The 20,356-nt window shown below is 37.1% G+C and overlaps 1 protein-coding gene across 1 annotated transcript; it reads left to right on the top strand.

The window, feature by feature from the left end:
* Positions 1-449: 449 nt before the first annotated feature.
* LOC134811379 (OTU domain-containing protein 7B-like) lies at positions 450-16,198 on the top strand. Its single transcript, XM_063818173.1, has 11 exons — positions 450-2,393; positions 2,613-2,743; positions 2,978-3,354; positions 3,571-3,718; positions 3,908-4,051; positions 8,305-8,413; positions 8,613-8,770; positions 11,035-11,206; positions 11,598-11,680; positions 14,430-14,609; positions 14,922-16,198. The coding sequence occupies exons 1-11, from the start codon at positions 2,253-2,255 to the stop codon at positions 15,229-15,231; spliced, it is 1,953 nt and encodes a 650-aa protein (XP_063674243.1). The 5' UTR covers positions 450-2,252; the 3' UTR covers positions 15,232-16,198.
* Positions 16,199-20,356: the final 4,158 nt, after the last annotated feature.

Here is a 20,356-nt window from a genome sequence, read left to right as displayed (position 1 = left end):
TGTGGGAGCAAACAAAGATTTGAATAAGTCCTAAAGGTTGCCCGTTGTAGTCAGGTCTGAGTTCCATCCCGTTTCGGACACGTTTCGTTGATGATTCTAGGCGATAACTCTAGCTAAGTCATAATATGGAGCTGCCTTCTCAGGTAATATAATATAGTATAAAGAGGCAGCCAATCCACATTCAGACTTCGACTGAACTCGACGTACATTTGCATCAACCACTATTTCGATCTTGACAATGTTTTCAAAGATCAGATGTTTTGATTTGTTTTTGGACGTTCTGGACCATAGTCTAGGCTGTGAGAAGGTATCACAAGGCATAAGCAAACATTTTGAGATATACACACTGGTCAAAAATATTCATATGCTGTTGGATATATAAGGAAGCGCCTTCGTTTCGAAATCCTAAGAACAACAGTGATTTCTCTCCTGGGAGACATAGGTGCGAGAAAGAACTTTGTTAATATAGATAGATCTACGAGGGTACCGAGGAAAGAAGGTGGACACCAAACGTGAGATTCAGCTATCAGAAGTTTCATACAACCTCATCCCTGCCCCTATAATGGAGTAGATCATGTGTTTTGTTAAAATGTTTTTGAAAAAATCATTGGTAGCAATGAATTGTGCTCTGCCAATTGCAACACTTGATTTAATTGAATGTATATATACTGTTTGACACACTTTTGTTCTAGCTTTACAAAAAAAATATAGATAGTCTAGATTTGAATTTGGAGCCACAAGGCCAAGGGTGATTTTCAAATGTTTCTCACAATATTTGAGATAGGGAATATATTGAGTTTTTGAAGGGTTGTTTTTATATAGGGTCATTGTGACAAATATGTGTATATTGTTTTTGAGATATACAGGGTGATGAAAAAAGAAGAATGTTGGGATTTTAAGACTAATTATTAAAATTTCAACACTTTAAAATTTATGAAGGAGCAAATTTTGAAAAAGGAGCAAATTTTGAATCAGAAAGGCCCTTCGATCGTGTGCTACTGCCAGTTGCAGTGTAAGGTTGTCAGAAACTTTCACGAGAATTGTATCTCAATTTGGTTTAGAATATAATATCAGCAATTCAGCCTAATCACTGCGAATGTTACAGATTGTAGCTATGTGATCCGAATGGTTAATATTTCCTATTCCTTACAGTATAAAAGCCGTAATGATATACAATTTGTTGGTTCTCTCAGGAGGAGTGTTATAAAGTTGTTGTACTCTTTAAGTGTATATTCACCTACAAGCATAACTGCTTGGCGTGATGAGGTACATCTTTGATTGGTCGAAGGTCTTTCAACAACACAGCATCATCATTTTAATAGTAGTCCCCGGCTTATGACGGGTTCATAGCGGTATTAAACATGTTTTTCTGGGCCCAAACATTCTACGCTCCTACTATGCTATTACTGGTCTCTTGACTAACTCCCAATCATCTGTCCATATGCATATGGTAGTGTTTCTGGACAAATAGATGGTATACGATGCCCTCAGGCTGATCTCAGCGATCTTCATGCAGGCCTTCTTCTTCTCTTTGTTCTTTACGTTCAGGTGGTTCATAAATGTTGGGAGGCTATAGTTGTAAATGCCTCGAGCTCCCACTTCTACTGTCTGGAGCTTGCAAGCCCATCCGTTGGCTTCTATCTCTTCTGTCAGCTGCTGATATCTCTTCATCTTTCGCTTCTCTTGATCAGCAAAGTTCTGCTCATTTCCACAAGTCAGCTCCATTAGATAAACCTTCTTTGCTTTATCTGAATAGATCACTACATCAGGTCTTAGTGGTGTAGCTGCAATGTGCTGCGGGAAGTTCCTCTGTCTCTCATCCTCATCAAATATTATCTTCCAGTCGTTGGCATCTGAAAAGAAATATCTTTGGGTCTTATATTATGATGAGTTGGGTCAGCTAAGGTAACCTTCTCGCGCTTATTGCCTGCCTTGTGAAAGACCGACGGTGCCCTCTTCGATTCCTTGGCGATGTCGGAATTAAACTCGTCAATCTGTGATGAAACAGTCTTCATGATTTCACGTAGGACCTGATCATGGCGCCAGTTGAAACGTCCCTGTCTTAGTGCAACCTTGCAGAACGTGAGGATATGATTAAGTGTCCCTTGTTTGCTGCAGAGTTTACAGTTTCCTGAAACGGCTTTATTCCAAATAGCCATCATCAAATATAATATTACTAAATTACTAATATTACTATCTGAATAGAATTGAATCTAAAAAGTCTATTCTAAAAAAGATGGATGTGAGGTCTAATGGGTGATAATGCAGAGTGTGTTGCCGAGTTTGTTTCAAAAACAGCTGCTGACAGCTCAGTTGCCCAAGTCTTGTTGAAGATCACTGAGAATTCTGTGGATGATGCAGTGCAACTATTTCATTCTATATCTGATGAAAAGGTAACTTTAAGTATATGTAGATAATTGCTTAATTTAGTAATTAGTCTATGAACTTGTTTAAAACACGTGTTATTGCCTACAAGAAGAAACTCTGAGCTTCCTCCTGCTTTAATAGAGATAGTTTCCATCGACAGAGATAGTTCACTTTCTACAATGTACAATGTACATGAACATGTAACAATATTAGATCAAATTATTCAGCAGCATTATATTTTGCAGAGCTACACATTACCACAGCCGGTGACACGCATTCCCCACGTGACGAGCACTGCTGGGGGATCAGCTGACACTCCCCTGAATGGAGATGAAAGGCGTCTCAACAGATATCACAGAGGATTCTCCTTCTGCAGGTGATTTGATATAGCCTACTTGTTAACCAATGATACAAAGGCCATAATCTTTCTCCTTCAATAAATAAGTTTTATTTATTTGTTCCTACTAAATTTTCAATTTCTTTGTTCCTACTAAATTTTCAATTTCATTGTGATCTTTGAGTTCATTGTGATCTTTGAGTGTCATTCATTGTGATCTTTGAGTGTCAAGATTCTTGATTTGAAATCCTAACATTACTATTTTCTCTTCAGTCCAGAAACCTTGCTGACATCTTTACACGAAAAAATAAAGAATGACTTCAATCATCTCGTTCCACCTGTAGATGAAGTGGAGGAAATAGTGGTACCAAAAGACCTTTTCTACTTGCCTAACCTCTTATCACTTGATGCTGAAATACTTTGTTTCTTTTTTGATGATCTGGTGGATATACAAACGCTAGAAAGATTGGAGCACTTTCACCATCTCAATTGGTGGGCAGTAAAAGAGCCAAAGAACCGGTTATATCCAATTGTAACACGTGGTGATGGAAACTGCCTGCTGCATGCTGCTAGTCTGGGAATTTATGGAGTTCATGATAAGGAACTCACGCTCAGAGGATCAGTTCACAGACTTCTACCTCAACTACCAAGTAAGTCCACTCACATGACTTGTATTTCAATACAAATTCAATACAACAAATTCAATACAACACGTTCTTGGGCAGTTCATCATCCTATATGCAATCTAAATTATGCTGGAATGATAGAAACTGATATGTATTTGACTTTGTAATTTCTTAATCATCGCAAACGTGATGATAATTCTATAAATCAAATCCAGAAAATAACTAGAGCTTTATCCACAGGTTTACGAAGAAGGTGGCAGCATGAGATGGAGCTGAGATTCAAAGAGTTTGGTTTTGACATAGAACTAACTGATGAGCAGTGGTCGAGTGAGTGGGAAGATATTCTCAAGATGTCCTCCCCTGCACCCCTCTCAAAACCTCCTGACAGGTGAGATCCATATCTTTCCATCTTCTTTTGGTTTGTATTTAGATATCTTCCGTTTATAATCTAAATTTTGTAATGTACCCGAGCTAGCTGACCTGTCCAGTATTGTACTGTACACAATACAATAGATCACAAGCCGATATTATTTTTTAAATTGTTCAAAGTGTTTATAATATTCGGCTATTTCTTCAGTTCGACACCTCCGGAAGAATCAAGTGATAATGATTACTACAGCATGGACAGTCTCAACAAAGTGAAGTACCGATCTCTGGAAGATTTCCACGTGTATGTTCTAGCTAATGTGCTCTATCGCCCTATCATTGTGATAGCTATGAGGTAAGACGATTTGTCCGTAATCCGTCCAATAAATGTTGATGCAATTTATTTGAACGGTATAATATGACAGAACAAATTATGAAAGGCCTACATGTAACCTTATGGTTCTAGTTCAATGTTTATATTTGTCCGAATGTGGCATGATTTCAAACCTTTCAGTGCAAGTATATTTTACTTGTTCTTGTCAGTAATCATGACAAAGAAATGGGACATTTTTAATGGAATTTATGGTATGCCATGCCATGAGTAAAGTTGATTCCTTAGAAATTGTCTGGAGTATAACCGCAGTAATGACTCACATTTGAATTTTCCCTAATGAAATGAAAGCAACCTTCAGTGTTACAAGCTGAATACTGCTATCCAGCATGGGCGTAAATCCAACATACGTCACGTATGTACCTGGTCATACACATATGGTTGCAGGTAGATTGCACTGACAGTAATGATTCCTGAACTTGCGAGGATTATAAACGATTTTTGGATTTCATGAGTTAATCTTCGCGTCTAATTGCTTTCATGTATGAATTCAATAAACACTCTTAAAAGTGAGCAAATCTCTCCCAATTTATATAATTCCCGTCCTGACGACACTGTAACACACGCTTGCAGCTGTTAACTGCTGTGTAAATCTCTGGTAATTACCCTGAAACCTTTCCAGCACCATGTGAATCTTTGACTACCTGGCGAGACAGGAAAGTAGTAAAACACCTCCAGATGTTACAGAATTGTAATCAAATAACCCAATAAATCCACCCAGCAGCTGTGTGGTGTACTTGTTCGTTTACCTTACGTTTACATATCCCTTCATTAGACTGCCCACCTGGCATGGAATTGTAGTATAACTCTTAACACAATCCCTGTACAGTGTACGGGGAACAGCCGCGTCGGGGTTACATATTTTATGTGAATATCATTATTCAATAAAAATTGAATGAATACTTTGAATGTCTCATGAATATTTTCACACCTAGTTCTTTATCTGGTTTACCATCTCTCATAACGATTAGCATTGTACTGTTTATAGAGTACATAACATGAGACAAATCAAAGTAAGATTAACAGCTCCTTATAAATCCAATGTACTGGTCTCCATCAGCTGTTAATATTATAGAGTATCAGAGTTCATTGTATTAAGAGTATCGGAGTATTATGAGAAAAGAAAGGATAACGTTATTGCAATCTGTAAATCGATGCTCCGTTATCTATAAATCTGAAAATAGATCAAAGGCCTAGCTCGTAATAATATTAAAAATAACATTGCAACATGATCCATATTGTGCCAGTGCACCCTCTCTCCTGTATTATTAAACAGCACCACCCCCTCCAGGCCCCCTCATTGTGCCTTATCCAGGAATGATATTGTTAGTATAGCCTACTTAATGCCCACTTCTACAGAAGGTCCTGTTGTTCCTGTAATTTGATTAGCTGGGTTCAAATTGTAATGCGATATTGGAGAACCAATGACATTATACATGATGTGTTTGAATACAAGATGGGTTCCCAGTGTATTATGTGCGGGCTTATTAGGGTGGTCACTGGTCTCCCAGCTCCAGGTATATTATGTTGTACCCTCCAGGGTTCTCTGCAATTGTGTGGATTGCTGCGTGGCAGAGAGTCAGAGAATATAGATCATAATTTTAAACAACAGCTACCTGGTCCTGAGGTATCAGTGGATCTTAACTTTTAACAACAGTTACTTGAAAGAGTGCTGTGGAGTAACAAGAAAGCAATAATTCAATTTCGAATTGATGCTTCACATTTAAAACTTTCAAAATAATTCCTTATCAAATCGATTGGAATCAAGATTACCTAAGTGGAAAAAGTAACTGCAGAAAAGTTCTCTATTTTGCAGCCACTTGCAACAACTCAACACGAAAAGCATGCACACAATTTAGCGACAATTCATAAATAATTGATGCTTTTAATCCCCGAATGTATTTCCATATATAGCAGATTAACTATATAAAATTCCGTAGTTAAAGTAATCAGTATTGCCGTATATCAAATGGTTGAAGGTCAACCATTGACATTTCTGCTGTCCACTAAATACTTACCATGCCACACCCTTTGTAATTGTAATCGATGAAATTTTACGAAATTTTCAGGAAATCTAAGTTAGACCCATATCTATATTCCCTGAAATTTTTGAGCAATTCTGATACGAATTACGTGAGTTATTAAAGGGTTGCGTGTGGGTAGTTACTTCTGGGCCACCCTGTACTTGTGACATTTATATAACGTATGTGACTTTTCAAGTTTAACCTTCCCCTCTTTCTCTCTGAATTTACTTGTTGTAATTAATCTTAACCCTGCGCCAGAGTGCAGTCTACAATGATCATTAGGTAACCGCCTTTACTTGTTACTGTTATAACAAAAGCTGCCGTTATATTGGGTGTTTGTAGAACTGCCAGTATTTGGATAGAGTATAAGTCGGTATATGTTACATTATTACAACGTTAGCCTCACTGGCAAGTGGGCAATGTGAGGACTGAGGAAACGTCCACTTAGTTTGATGTTATAAGATTAACTTAAACCAAAGTATTATAACGATAATCTACGTGGGGTTGTAAATATTTACAGTTTAATGCTAAATCGAACACTCAGACCGCTTTAACGCTATTCCCAATTTAAGATTCTCCATAATTTGTACCGCTAAAATGTATCAATAAAACTCTATAATTTCAACCTGACAACGCTAAATCCAGCTTGTTATTATTATAATAATCGAATAAACTGTACATTTTAATGACAAATAAATACGTGATGCTAATTTAAAAAACAGGTTCTAGTACAACTGTTTAAATGTGTGTGGTCAGGGCTGCTGGTTAAAAGCAGCTGAATAGTGTGATTTCTCACACCTTCAGTGTGCTGTGTAGGTAGTACCCGGGTATATTGTGTAGGTAGTACCTGGGTATATCGCACAGCTGAGTTTAGCGCCTTGCTATTATACATACACCAACCTTCTCACCAGCTATTTGTACACGTATTAGTACACGTATTTTTACACGTATTTGTACACGTATTGGTACACGTACTATATTGTACGCAACTTAATCAAATAAAATCGCGAGCTTTAAAAACTAATACAATTTAACACACGGTGATTCTTGGTACAGTGAAACGCGTGACAACACGGCATTACAACACTTTTGTTTTCATGCATAATTTCAACTTTTCATAGCACCACGTATGTGTGCCGATAATTCCACGATGTAATGCACATTTTTACCGTACATTAGCATGTAGTAGCTGTATGATGGTGTATGAATTGAAATATTGTATTATAATTAATAATTATCCTACATAATTATCTTGTATAATTATAATACAATGTGGTTATTACCCTGTACAGCGTCATATCATGACGTGGCTACTTCTGCGAAGTACCGTCTAAAATTACCGCAAAATCAGTAAAAGGGTGTGTCATGTCTGTTGTTGGACATACAATGCAAATCCAATTTACAATATATAAATACTCGATTATATAAATAGACAACAATCTTCAAAAGCATGCATTCTTACAAGACATTAATCAAGTCTTAGTCGCTACTTAGTACTTATACCTTCTATCACATATCCGACTATGTACAAACCTCGCTCTAAACCTTGTTCTTCAGTCACCTATACTCGCAAGATAACCAGGATTATCGCTCTAAACCTTGTTTTTCAGTCACCTATACTCGCAAGATAACTAGGATTATCGCTCTAAACCTTGTTTTTCAGTCACCTATACTCGCAAGATAACTAGGATTATCGCTCTAAACCTTGTTTTTCAGTCACCTATACTCGCAAGATAACCAGGATTATCGCTCTAAACCTTGTTCTTCAGTCACCTATACTCGCAAGATAACCAGGATTATCGCTCTAAACCTTGTTTTTCAGTCACCTATACTCGCAAGATAACCAGGATTATCGCTCTAAACCTTGTTTTTCAGTCACCTATACTCGCAAGATAACCAGGATTATCGCTCTAAACCTTGTTCTTCAGTCACCTATACTCGCAAGATAACCAGGATTATCGCTCTAAACCTTGTTCTTCAGTCACCTATACTCGCAAGATAACCAGGATTATCGCTCTAAACCTTGTTCTTCAGTCACCTATACTCGCAAGATAACCAGGATTATCGCTCTAAACCTTGTTCTTCAGTCACCTATACTCGCAAGATAACCAGGATTATCGCTCTAAACCTTGTTCTTCAGTCACCTATACTCGCAAGATAACCAGGATTATCGCTCTAAACCTTGTTTTTCAGTCACCTATACTCGCAAGATAACCAGGATTTGCTGGCTCCAGTCTACTTTGGAGGTGTTTATCTGCCTCTCGAAAGGGATCCCGAACTCAGCTTCAAAACTCCTCTCATCGTTAGTATTTGTGATATTATAGCAAATATTTATTTTTTTAAATTCATAAAATTGAAATGTAGCTTATGTTACTTTTAAAATTAAGTTCAACGTCACTGGGGTCGTTGTTGCTAACATTATTTTTAACATTATGATGATATGCTTCATTCACCACCTTCTGCACGTCAGAGACCAATGTAACACCCTGTATTTCCGACAGCTCGCGTACGACAGCTCGCACTTCTGTCCTCTGTTGCCAATGGAAGAAGGAGATGCGTTTGTGCCCCTAGTTGACTGCATGTTAGCTGCGCTCCCCGTACGCTTTGCGTATGATCCCGATATTGACTCACCACAACCTGTTGAAGAACTTCTTAACAAGTCAGTTTTTACTTTGTTGGTTCATTTTTTCAATTGATCAGTTTCTTGATTTTCAACATTTTTCCCTATTCAAACAAAAGCAAAAGTTATGGAAGTGTGTCTACTATATAGTTGACTTTTGCACCTTATACATGTCCAGGACTGCACTTCCTGGTTGATTTCTGAGCACTGTACGATGGGACTTATTCCTTGCAGCTGCCAGTGCCAGAAATCTAGATTACATCAGATACAAATCTGATGTCGCTTGAAAATGTCAATGACTAAAGCTATCAAACAAGGGGAGAGTTCTCCCCGTTTTGATGAAATAACAGATTAATTGGAATGGATGGTTTAACTTTTCCTTGTGTCCCAAAGTTGTCCTTTCTAATTTATTAAGCTGCATAGAGCGTAGGCTTCTGAGCTTAAAGGTAAGCTTCTCAGCATTATGTCCGGGAATTTGCCTGCAAAGAAGTTGGTTGGTTCCCCACCATCAGATTTTGCTAATATATGTAGATTAAAGGATGGTCAATTGACGTCAGGCCCCGAAATTATACCATATTTTTCTACTACTGTTTATTTGCATTTAAGATAGCACATACAATATTATATGTGCTATCATAAATGCAAACATTTTTAAAGAAGTAGAAGAAAAAGAAAAATCTAAAACTTATTGCGTATTTACGCAATATAAGATTTCGATTAAAAATAAATATGCGCATCATTTCTGATCGGCCAAGCATTGTTTAGATAGTTTGGCAGTATTAAGATAACTTTTCCTTCCAAATGTCGTCCCTAGGGGCAACAAAGCGTTACTATGTTTTTAATAAATGAGTGGGATTCGCGCATGGTAAAAATTGACGATTTATTTGACCAATGTAGCGCCGTGCGCATCAACAATAAATGAATCCAGAAAATTGCGGAAAATACTTTGCGAAGGAGGAACTTCACTGTAATTAATTAACACGTGGCTAGCGTCGCACGCAGCACAACAGACTTTTGTCGTCACCGCAGGACCGTCGGGCCACCTCATATATATCCAAACCCGATTACTTATTCCCTACGATCTTTTTGCCTTCCGCAAGAGTAGGGGAAAAAATATGCAGATCATTTCTGATCAGCCAATCACAAATAAATTATTCTCTTAATAACTCATCCGAAACACAAGTAAATATTTTAGATAGTTTAGTACTATCAAGGGAACTTTTTCTACCTAGCTGAGCTTATGGTATTGGTGCTATGCGGTTCACCGAGCTGTTAATGGTGGTATATGGTTCACCAAGCCGAGTTGCCGGAACTGTGTGGTTTGCCGCCAAAAGTTCTAATTAAAGTACTGTAAGCAAGGGGAGAGTTCTCCCCATTTTATGATAAGAAAGTAAATAATTAATGTGGTTTGAGGGATCCTACTTCGTGTTTAAGAGTAGCGTTACTATTGTCTTTAGTATGTATCCCTATGTATGTAAGGTGTAAGCTCACACGACAGGTGGCATGGTTAATGGCAATTTTTACTGACATGGGAATATCATTCCACGTTGTGGGAAAAAGTTTGTTAGCTTTAACTTGTAGGACCCTCTGCATAATGTAAAAAATCAAAGATGATTGAACTACAATTTTGCTTATAATGTACCTTACATATTATTCTGAAACGCAGTACTCGACTGGTCAGATAAATCTCAACATGTACAACCATGTATGTGTGCCTAATAGGCAGCAGCCGGTCGTGGTTTTTAAAAACCAGTCTCATTGATAATAAGAAAAACGAGTAAATGTTAAAAGGTGCTATTGAATTGTTGAAGTTGCGATAAAACCGATACAATGAATGTTCCGAGTTCATTCCTAGTTATCACGTTTATACGATAACAGCTTGCTTGTGAAGAATTTGATGACTTGATATTGTAATGGTTACATCATCATTTTAAATTTGGATAGTGTGTTTCGTCTAGCGATTAGGGATTTACGATTTACAACAATTAGCCATTATGATGTTATATATTATGTAGCTAGCTATTTTAAATTAGCTACTGGAGTTGGCGTATATTTCTATAAATAGATTTATTTATTTAATTTATTTACGTTACAACCCTCTAATTTTCTTCACTTAATAAACTATATTGGGTTCTGAAAACATGCAATCGGTAATATGATAAGGATTTTCTACATGCGAGCTCTCAAAAGTCATATGACAAAATAAAGAGCTTTCTACAGAAAGTGTACTAGTTGGTTCGCCACATTTCTATCCAACATTCCTTTGATCCTGCAGCGAAAAAATAATTTCGTCTCTTCTCCAGGTATTTGATAGTCTGCAAGACGACAATCCTGACAAAACAGCTGGAGATAAGAGCTGAGTTTACCCACGTGGACATAACCTTGCCCACTCACAGACCAGGATACCAGACCGAGCTTCTTGCTAACTACCTCACTAAAGCTGGACAGAGATACGAGCAGAACTCCGAATATGTGGTTAGTCTTGTGGGAAATGAAGGATTTTGAGAATTACTTTTATTTATTTATTTCATAAGAGATTCGCACATTTTTTATTTATTTATTTCACAAGAGATTCGTACATTTTTATTTTAGTCGCAGCATTATGGCAAGATTCGTGAGTTCTGTGTAAGCCCTGTGCCTTACACTTTCACTTTCTGACTCACATTTTTGCTTCCAGACTTAGACCCACACATTCACTTTCTCACATTTTTGCTTTCAGACCCACACTTTCACTTTCTGACTCACATTTTTGCTTTCTGACTCACACTTTCACTTTCTGACTCAACTCACAATTATGACCTATTCGTTACATGATTACGTTAGTTGCTACAAAGATTCAGTTAAATTACAGTTTTCTTAATTTCAGGACAGTAAAATGTACCTGATCTGGAAGTACCTATCAGTTATCCCTCAGTACCCTAAATCGGAGCGAGTTTTCAGATTGTCCAGGTATGTTATTTAGATATCTTAACTTGCCTTGGCCTTGGGCTAGAGTGCACATGATACTATTAGTAAAGAATTATCTCGCAAAAGGTTAACAACATATTAATTATAGTAGCCTTACAGACATTTAAACCGTCTTGAACCATTCGAATACCATTAAAAGTTAAAACTATCTAAAGGCTACATACATTTATCTACAAACCCTTGCCGTATCAAATTTATGCTATTATATAACGAAGGTCCGTAATATTATGACTTAATTTCAACATGTTGGCAACTCGGTCAACTGTGTCCACTAACCTAGTTCTAGTAACTACTGTGAAAACAATGCACGTTATATTATGTGTAACATTATGTGTATATTATGTGTATATTATAGCATATTATGTGTATATTATGTGTATATTATGTGTAACTTCTTACTTTTATTATCCTAACCTGCTCAGTAAAGAACCTAATTCGTTATGTAAAGCAGAAATAAATATTTTGGTCCTGGAAGAGTGAGCAACAGGTTGTTAGTTTTATTGTTTGCAATAAGTCAAGCATTAAAGAACTACGCACTGCAATAATAAGATGTGTTATGTCCAGTTTAATTCGCATAATTTAGTCGACCTTGTGTCCACATTTCCGTTAATCATCCCGCATTATTTGGCGCATCAAGTCGTAAAAAACGGGTATAAAAAGTTGGCTATGGCCTATGATTGACAACCAACAATCAACATGGATGCTATGTAAAGGTCGTAACGAAATTAATCCAACTCGATTATTGCTGTACTGCTAACTATTTTTATACAATATAAAACGCTGTGACTTTTAAAATCCAATAAATCCAGTCATTACCGGTTACCGTCAAATTAAACGTCACAGTGATGCCCCTACATGTTGCTGTGTAATCGATCTTGTGAAAAGTTTAAACTTAAATTTAGTTATAATGACTCTAACTTCCTCCTGGTAAATCTACATGGGTGGTCCTACTAATAAAGGCACTTGCAAAAATGTGTTTTAAACGTTTTGAAATTTGAAAAGTCGAGATAAAGCAATTGATCTGGAATCTCTTAACTTGGAATACCTTTGTACAATTCCGAGAGAAACTCAGACGTGTAAATTGAGCTGGATCCTGCTTTCCAAGCTTTTTATCACGTACTAACAATATTATATAATAGTTTAAATCTTTTATTTCTCTCCAATTCTGCATTCCCTGTGCGCACGAGATATGTTGTATATTGTATAACCTTAACTCCGGCCACTCCTTACCAAATGCTTAGCTCTAAATGATATTGAGTACTCTGCACTGAGTACTGACGTTATGCCTACACACCACTGTAAACAGCTTTCGTAAATGATAGCATTAGGCGGCCACGTCAACCGTGTAAGTAACCCTATCTAATCAGTAATTTACTTAATCTGGCATGTTTAATAACATTTAAACGCTATCCTGCATTTCAACCAGCTTTAACTCCCTCGATCTTTACTAGATACCTTGCATATTTCTATTACAATTAAGAAAATGTGTTTAAGAACAAAATATGTGATGAACTTTATACACCAAATATTGTTAAAATCGAATGGCTGTTGAAGAAAGATGCAGTGCCGGCAGGAAGCTTTCCATCTTTATAGAAATAATTTACATTTCTGGCATTTCGGCTCTCATTCCTTTCTTTTGTTGACGGAATAAGCACTTAATTTTGGTCCTAGATGCGAAGCCTCAGACCAAGCAACAATAGTTGAAGTGTAACTGGATAAAACTGTGGTAGATTTGTATTATCACTTCTAAGGGAATGTATGATTTAATTCTGTACATTATGCCAACATATCGGGCCATCTAACACTTAAGCCCAAATATCATAATAATTGTATAATGTTTTTCATTACAAAGACCGTGTCTAGTCATTGCCTACTCACCAGGAAGATGGTGTGATTACATGTTTATGAGAATACTTATCAAGATCATGATACCCTTGTATTATCTTACTGTAGTCGTTAATATATAATTAGGTTCTAAGACACGAATCAACAACTCTGCAGCATTATCTCTCACAAACAGTCGCACTGAATACTTCTTTAATGTGTCTTGTTCAAGGCTTTTAAGTTTTAATTATTACTTAAATAAGTAAATTCTTGTAAACTTTCAGTATCATGGTAAATCATGATGCATCAGTGATAACAGGAATAATTGCCGTCTTACAACTCGCCCAACTGAGCTTGAGTATTGCGTTTAAAGTGAATACGGCTGAAGGTTGGACAGTTCACCCAATACCTAGCATTCTCCACGGATTGCATTCCATTCTCACTGATAATGGTTCTGCAGCGTTTATACAAGTTTTAGTTGGGAACAATGTTAGAATATAAATAGTTCTAAATTTAGTGAAGATGACGACGATGAAAAATGTTTGTCCAGCAGAGATTTATTTGCAGCCTCACAACTCTAGTGCTAAAACGAGTAGAAGAGGAAAGCTTGCTGTATTTTCATTAATGCGATGATGCGGATTTACGTTAACTGCATTAAGAAGAGCCCTTCCAGTATTTATTTTTAGCGTTAATGTATTTAGCCTGGATGTAAAATTTTTAGGCTAACGTGTTGAGAGAAATAGTTCACAGTTAGATATCAAAATATAAAGTGCATTTTAGTGTTTTTCAACTATTTTATTGTATCTTATTTTGATCATTACGTATGATCTAAATTTGTGATATCAGTTAAAATTTTGTTAATATTCGCTATCTGTAGTCTTTCAATCCTTATCTCTGTATCTTTCAGTGTAACAGGGACTAACGAGGCGGTACGGAAGCGCCTCGCCAGCGAGGAGAGCGCTGTATCACCTGCCCCACCGGGCAGTCGTAGCACCACTAGTACATTAAAAAGCACCAAGAGCAATCAAAGCTCCAAATCTCTGAAAGTCTTGAAGAAGTGCTTCAACGTTCATCGTAGATTTGCCAGGTAACCTTGGCCTGGGCGGCGATTGGGTAGTTTTTAATTACATAATAGGGGTCATTCATAAAAGGAAGCCAATGTAATGTTGCGGGTATATATATACTCGAGTATATACTTACTTTTATGAATGACCCCTATTAATTAGATCATCTGCATCATTAATTTGGGCTTGTCGCATTGTGAGAAATTGGGACAAATTAGTTATTTAATTCTTATCTACTTCAAATAGGCGTCATTCAGCACTTGTACCGATTTCTTAAAATAGAATAGTTCGCAACCCTGATAATAATAATGCTTATATAATAATGTTCTCTTCAGTGCGTCCAACATAGAGAAGCAGCGCTCACAAAACACACTAGACAAGAAGTACTCCTCGGTGGGGGCCTCTATATGTTCTCTAAAAGAGAGCCCCACTGCACTGACGGAGCCTCCCCCCTCTCCCCCTCACCACAACCTCACTTACAACCTCAAACATTCCATCAAACGGCGCTTCAGCACCAGGGACAAAAAGCGCGAGCGCCCTGACAACGGCGCTGTTAAAGTTCATCCACCCAAACCTCCCCCTCAATCGTGTATCACCGCATGTTTCGGCGGGCAAACCGGCGATGTGGACAATGTTAAGGGTTGAGGTGTAAAAGCTCCTGTTTTTTTCAGTAGCTAGCTCAGCTTTTTATCCTTTTCAGTTTCATTCTTGTTCTAGCAACGTGTTTGGACTTTGGTTTTCGAGAGACCCTTTCACACAGAATTTGCTTTACTCAACCGCTCAATTATCATGATTAATACAGAACAAATTCTTCGAGGCTACTATTAATTTATAACAAATTACTATAATAGAAATCGTGATTTTTTGAAAGTTTTAGATCTTTATTATATAATTCTAGAACATGATTGATTTGTTTTGATAACTTGCTTTATGAAAATTCTGTGAATGTGGAAAGACTATGAAATTTATCACGTTGTGTATTGATATAATATTACTATGGTTAAATTTTTCGAATGTTCTTCAAGAATTGGGATATTCGTTCTAACGAAGTTTTTTTTTCCAGTATTAAATTAGAATAGCGGCAGGAATTTTAAGGTTGTTCGGGCAGTCGTAGTAGTACAGTAAATTTTTGAAGCAAAAAAGTATTTTTGATATGTAAACCACATTTTGTATTATTTTCAAGGAGGCTAAGTCAGTAGTCACTTAACAATAATTTATAATGCTATTTTCGTTCACTTCACACACAACACACTATCAAGAGAATTTAAATTAACGATTTTACCTACTCAGTTTTGGAACTTCCTAGATAGAATAATAGTTATATCATAAATATCTTGGAATTCCAGGGTTATTATTCTATATATCCTTGGACACTCACTAATCAGTGATCCCACATTTTCATGAGTTACCCAGGGTACGACTGCGAAATTTCGCACTATAGAAGGATTTTATAAGTTTTGCTGTCTGTCAATCAGTATTCAGTTTATTCTGGGCCTGTGTGCCACAGCGAAATTGATGTGTCAATAGTACAATTTCCAAAGCCATTTATTTTACTTGCTGTTTTTAAAATATGATACATTTTGAGGATTGCTAAGCATCGTGTAATTACAAATGATGAGTTTTCCTTCTTAGAATTAAGTGCTAATCCATTTAGACTGACCAATTTTCTGAACGATTGACGATGACCCACTGCCAGCCCACCTCCAGTATGAGTTCGAAGTGCTTGTGGCGGGCAAAATCTACTAGAGTTTAAACTTTATGGAACGCGCGAAATGCATTTGTGCGAGCAAAATGAGTTGTAGTTCTCTCATCGCACGCGCACGTACGTCCACAGAAACGCGCGAAAAACTCTACTGTACTGCATGCTCATGACATTTTAAACACCGTGGCAGCTCATGTTGAGTCGTTGACGCACGGATGATACCGAAATAGCAAAGTACAAAAAGCTTAATAATAATATAATCTCAACCCCGCTTGAACGGTAGCTTTTTATTTGACATTTATCTCCTGCATTACCTTAAGTATTGCTCGCTTCTTTCATATACAATATAGCCATGTGTATACGCATACTGCGTGACGCGCTTGCTTCACCATTCACAAGTAGAATCTTTGCCGCCTTCGGCGGTCGCGCGCTACTGCAAGCGAAAGGGCTCTGGTTAGAGCAACTCGCTTCTCTCACGTGTTTTGTGTTTTGACGGATGTTACTTTATAGCGCGATATGCACTACTGGGCCGCGCCGCGCATCTTCTAGCAACACCTTATGTGTTATGCAGATCGGCGAGATGCGAAGGATTGATTAACGGGTGATACTCGTAAAACATCTGTTCCACATATTGGGACCGTCGACGAGTCCAACTCGGCGCGCGTCCTGGTAGGTTGTAGGTTGCGCGCAGGTAGACGTTAAAAACTAGTGGAGCCGCGGCAAAGTAGCAAAATGCGCGGGCAGTTCTAAAATTTATAATGTCGCCGCGCCTCACGTCTTGTATCTTTGTATTATTAGACACAAGAGGATGTTTTCACTGAGTTGTATCGTTGCCCCCAAATGGTTTATTTGATAGTTTATATTGTTGTTCACACTACTCCAGTAACTACTAACAGTATTACAGAATACTTGCACTGATAAAACCACTGAAAACCACCTTACATTACATCTTAGTAAATGGGGGCAGAAATATTAATTACGATACATTCGATCAAAAAACCCCTAAAATGGTTTCTGAATGGTTTATTTGATAGTTTATATTGTTGTTCACACTACTCTAGTAATTTCTAACAGTATTACAGAATACTTGCACTGATAAAACTACTGAAAACCACCTTACATTACATCTTAGTAAATGGGGGCAGAAATATTAATTACGATACATTCGATCAAAAAAACTCTAAAATGGTTTCCAAATGGTTTATTTGATAATTTATATTGTTGTTCACACTACTCCAGTAACTACTAACAGTATTACAGAATACTTGCACTGATACAACTACTGAAAACCACCTTACATTACATCTTAGTAAATGGGGGCAGAAATATTAACTACGATACATTCGATCAAAAAAACTCTAAAATGGTTTCCAAATGGTTTATTTGATAGTTTATACTGTTGTTCACACTACTCCAGTAACTACTAACAGTATTACAGAAAACTTGCACTGATAAAACCACTGAAAACCACCTTACATTACATCTTAGTAAATGGGGGCGGAAATATTAATTACGATACATTCGATCAAAAAACCCCTAAAATGGTTTCTGAATGGTTTATTTGATAGTTTATAATGTTGTTCACACTACTCTAGTAATTTCTAACAGTATTACAGAATACTTGCACTGATAAAACTACTGAAAACCACCTTACATTACATCTTAGTAAATGGGGGCAGAAATATTAATTACGATACATTCGATCAAAAAAACTCTAAAATGGTTTCCAAATGGTTCATTTTATAGTTTATATTGTTGTTCACACTAGTTCAGTAACTACTAACAGTAATATTACAGAATACTTGCACTGATAAAACTACTGAAAACCACCTTATATTACATCTTAGTAAATTGGCAGAAATATTATTTACGATACATTCGATCAAAAAAACCCTAAAATGGTTTCCGAATGGTTTATTTGATAGTTTATATTGTTGTTCACACTACTCCAGTAACTACTAACAGTATTACAGAATACTTGCACTGATAAAACTACTGAAAACCACCTTATATTACATCTTAGTAAATGGGGCAGAAATATTAATTACGATACATTCGATCAAAAAAACCCTAAAATGGTTTCCAAATGGTTTATTCGATAGTTTATATTGTTGTTCACACTACTCCAGTAACTACTAACAGTATTACAGAATACTTGCACTGATAAAACTACTGAAAACCACCTTACATTACATCTTAGTAAATGGGGGCAGAAATATTAATTACGATACATTCGATCAAAAAAACCCTAAAATGGTTTCCAAATGGTTTATTTGATAGTTTATATTGTTGTTCACACTACTCCAGTAACTACTAACAGTATTACAGAATACTTGCACTGATAAAACCACTGAAAACCACCTTAAATTACATCTTAGTAAATGGGGGCAGAAATATTAATTACGATACATTCGATCAAAAAAACCCTAAAATGGTTTCCAAATGGTTTATTTGATAGTTTATATTGTTGTTCACACTACTCTAGTAATTTCTAACAGTATTACAGAATACTTGCACTGATAAAACTACTGAAAGCCACCTTACATTACATCTTAGCTTATGGGAAAACCAAATTCATTACTCAGAACATCGAGAACCCTGATACCATCAAGTCCCTGGGTAACAGTACAATAGAGCATGTGGAAGACTTCACTTATCTGGGTTCTAGAATCAGAGACAGTGAGAGTGATATCAGGGTTAGGAAAGGAAGAGCATGGGGAGCATGCCACACACTCAAAAAGCTTTGGAATTCTAAGCTTAGAAAGTCTATCAAGATCAGAGTGTTTACAGCACTAGTGGAGTCGGTGCTACTGTACGGTTCCGAGACTTGGACAATGACGAAAAGGCTAGAGAAGATGGTTGATGGTTGCTATACGCGAATGTTAAGAATGGCCCTTAACATCAACCAATATCGAGACCATGTCAGCAACCACAGCCTGTACGGTGATCTTCCCAAAGTCAGCTCCAAGATAACCCAACGAAGGCTCAGACTTGCAGGTCATGCTCACCGACATCCGGAGCTGACACTGAACAAACTGATCCTCTGGAAGCCGAGTCATGGGCATACTAACAGGGGGCGACCTCATTTAACACTACTAGATAACCTAAAAGCAGATACTGGGCTGAAGTCAGTAGATGAGATAGCTAGACTGATGGAGGACAGAAAGCTGTGGAGAACTGTTGTCAATGGATCTCGGGAATACCACCCGCCTTAAGTCAAGTAAGTCAAGTTAGCTTATGGTTTCTTGATGGTTTGTCTTGCGGTTCTTATCGTCCTTTCTACTATTCCACTAACAGTATTACATTATAACAGAATAAATGGTTTCTAGATGGTTTATTTCACGGTTCGTATTGTTGTTTGCACTAACCTGTGGACCTGTGGACTACAGTCATTGGTATGCATAATTCGATTACGTATATCCGACCGAGCAAGAAATCGTATCACCAAGGAAACTTAATTAGATTGGCACGGTCAGATCATGATGGGGGCAGACGATACAACGTGGGGGCAAGAAATGGGGGCATGATACAAATACGATACAAATTCAGCGAAAACATCGCCTCATTAGACAACAACATCAAATTCACTTTCCATATTTTGTAACAAAATCTAAAATTTCATAATACATGGTGTTGTATATGTTTTAATATCACTATAACTAAAGCGGACAAGCTTTTTATTTTACAACAATATCATTCGGTCTCCTTGTCACTGTAACACTTTGAAAGAAACACGAAGATTGAACAGCGAGACAGAGAATGGACAGTGAGACAGAAATTGAACAGTCAGACAGAGAATGAACACCGAGAAAGATTGAAAGGTAAGACAGGGAATTAACTCTAAAATAGAGAATGAACACTGATGCAGAGATTGAATAATGAGACGGAGAATTAACGTCGAGACAGGAATGAACAGTGATTTAATAGTTAAACAGAGAATGATCACTGAGAAAGAGATTGAATAGTTAAACACATAATGAACGTTGAGACAGATTGAATATTGAGACGGAGAATGAACGTCGAGACAGAGAATGAACATTGAGACAGATTGAATAGTGAGACGCAGAA

This window comes from Bolinopsis microptera, chromosome 2 (genome assembly GCF_026151205.1).
Source record: "Bolinopsis microptera isolate Bmic1 chromosome 2, MBARI_Bmic_1.0, whole genome shotgun sequence".
Lineage (NCBI taxonomy): Eukaryota > Metazoa > Ctenophora > Tentaculata > Lobata > Bolinopsidae > Bolinopsis > Bolinopsis microptera.
This window is presented reverse-complemented; position numbering and strand designations above follow the sequence as displayed.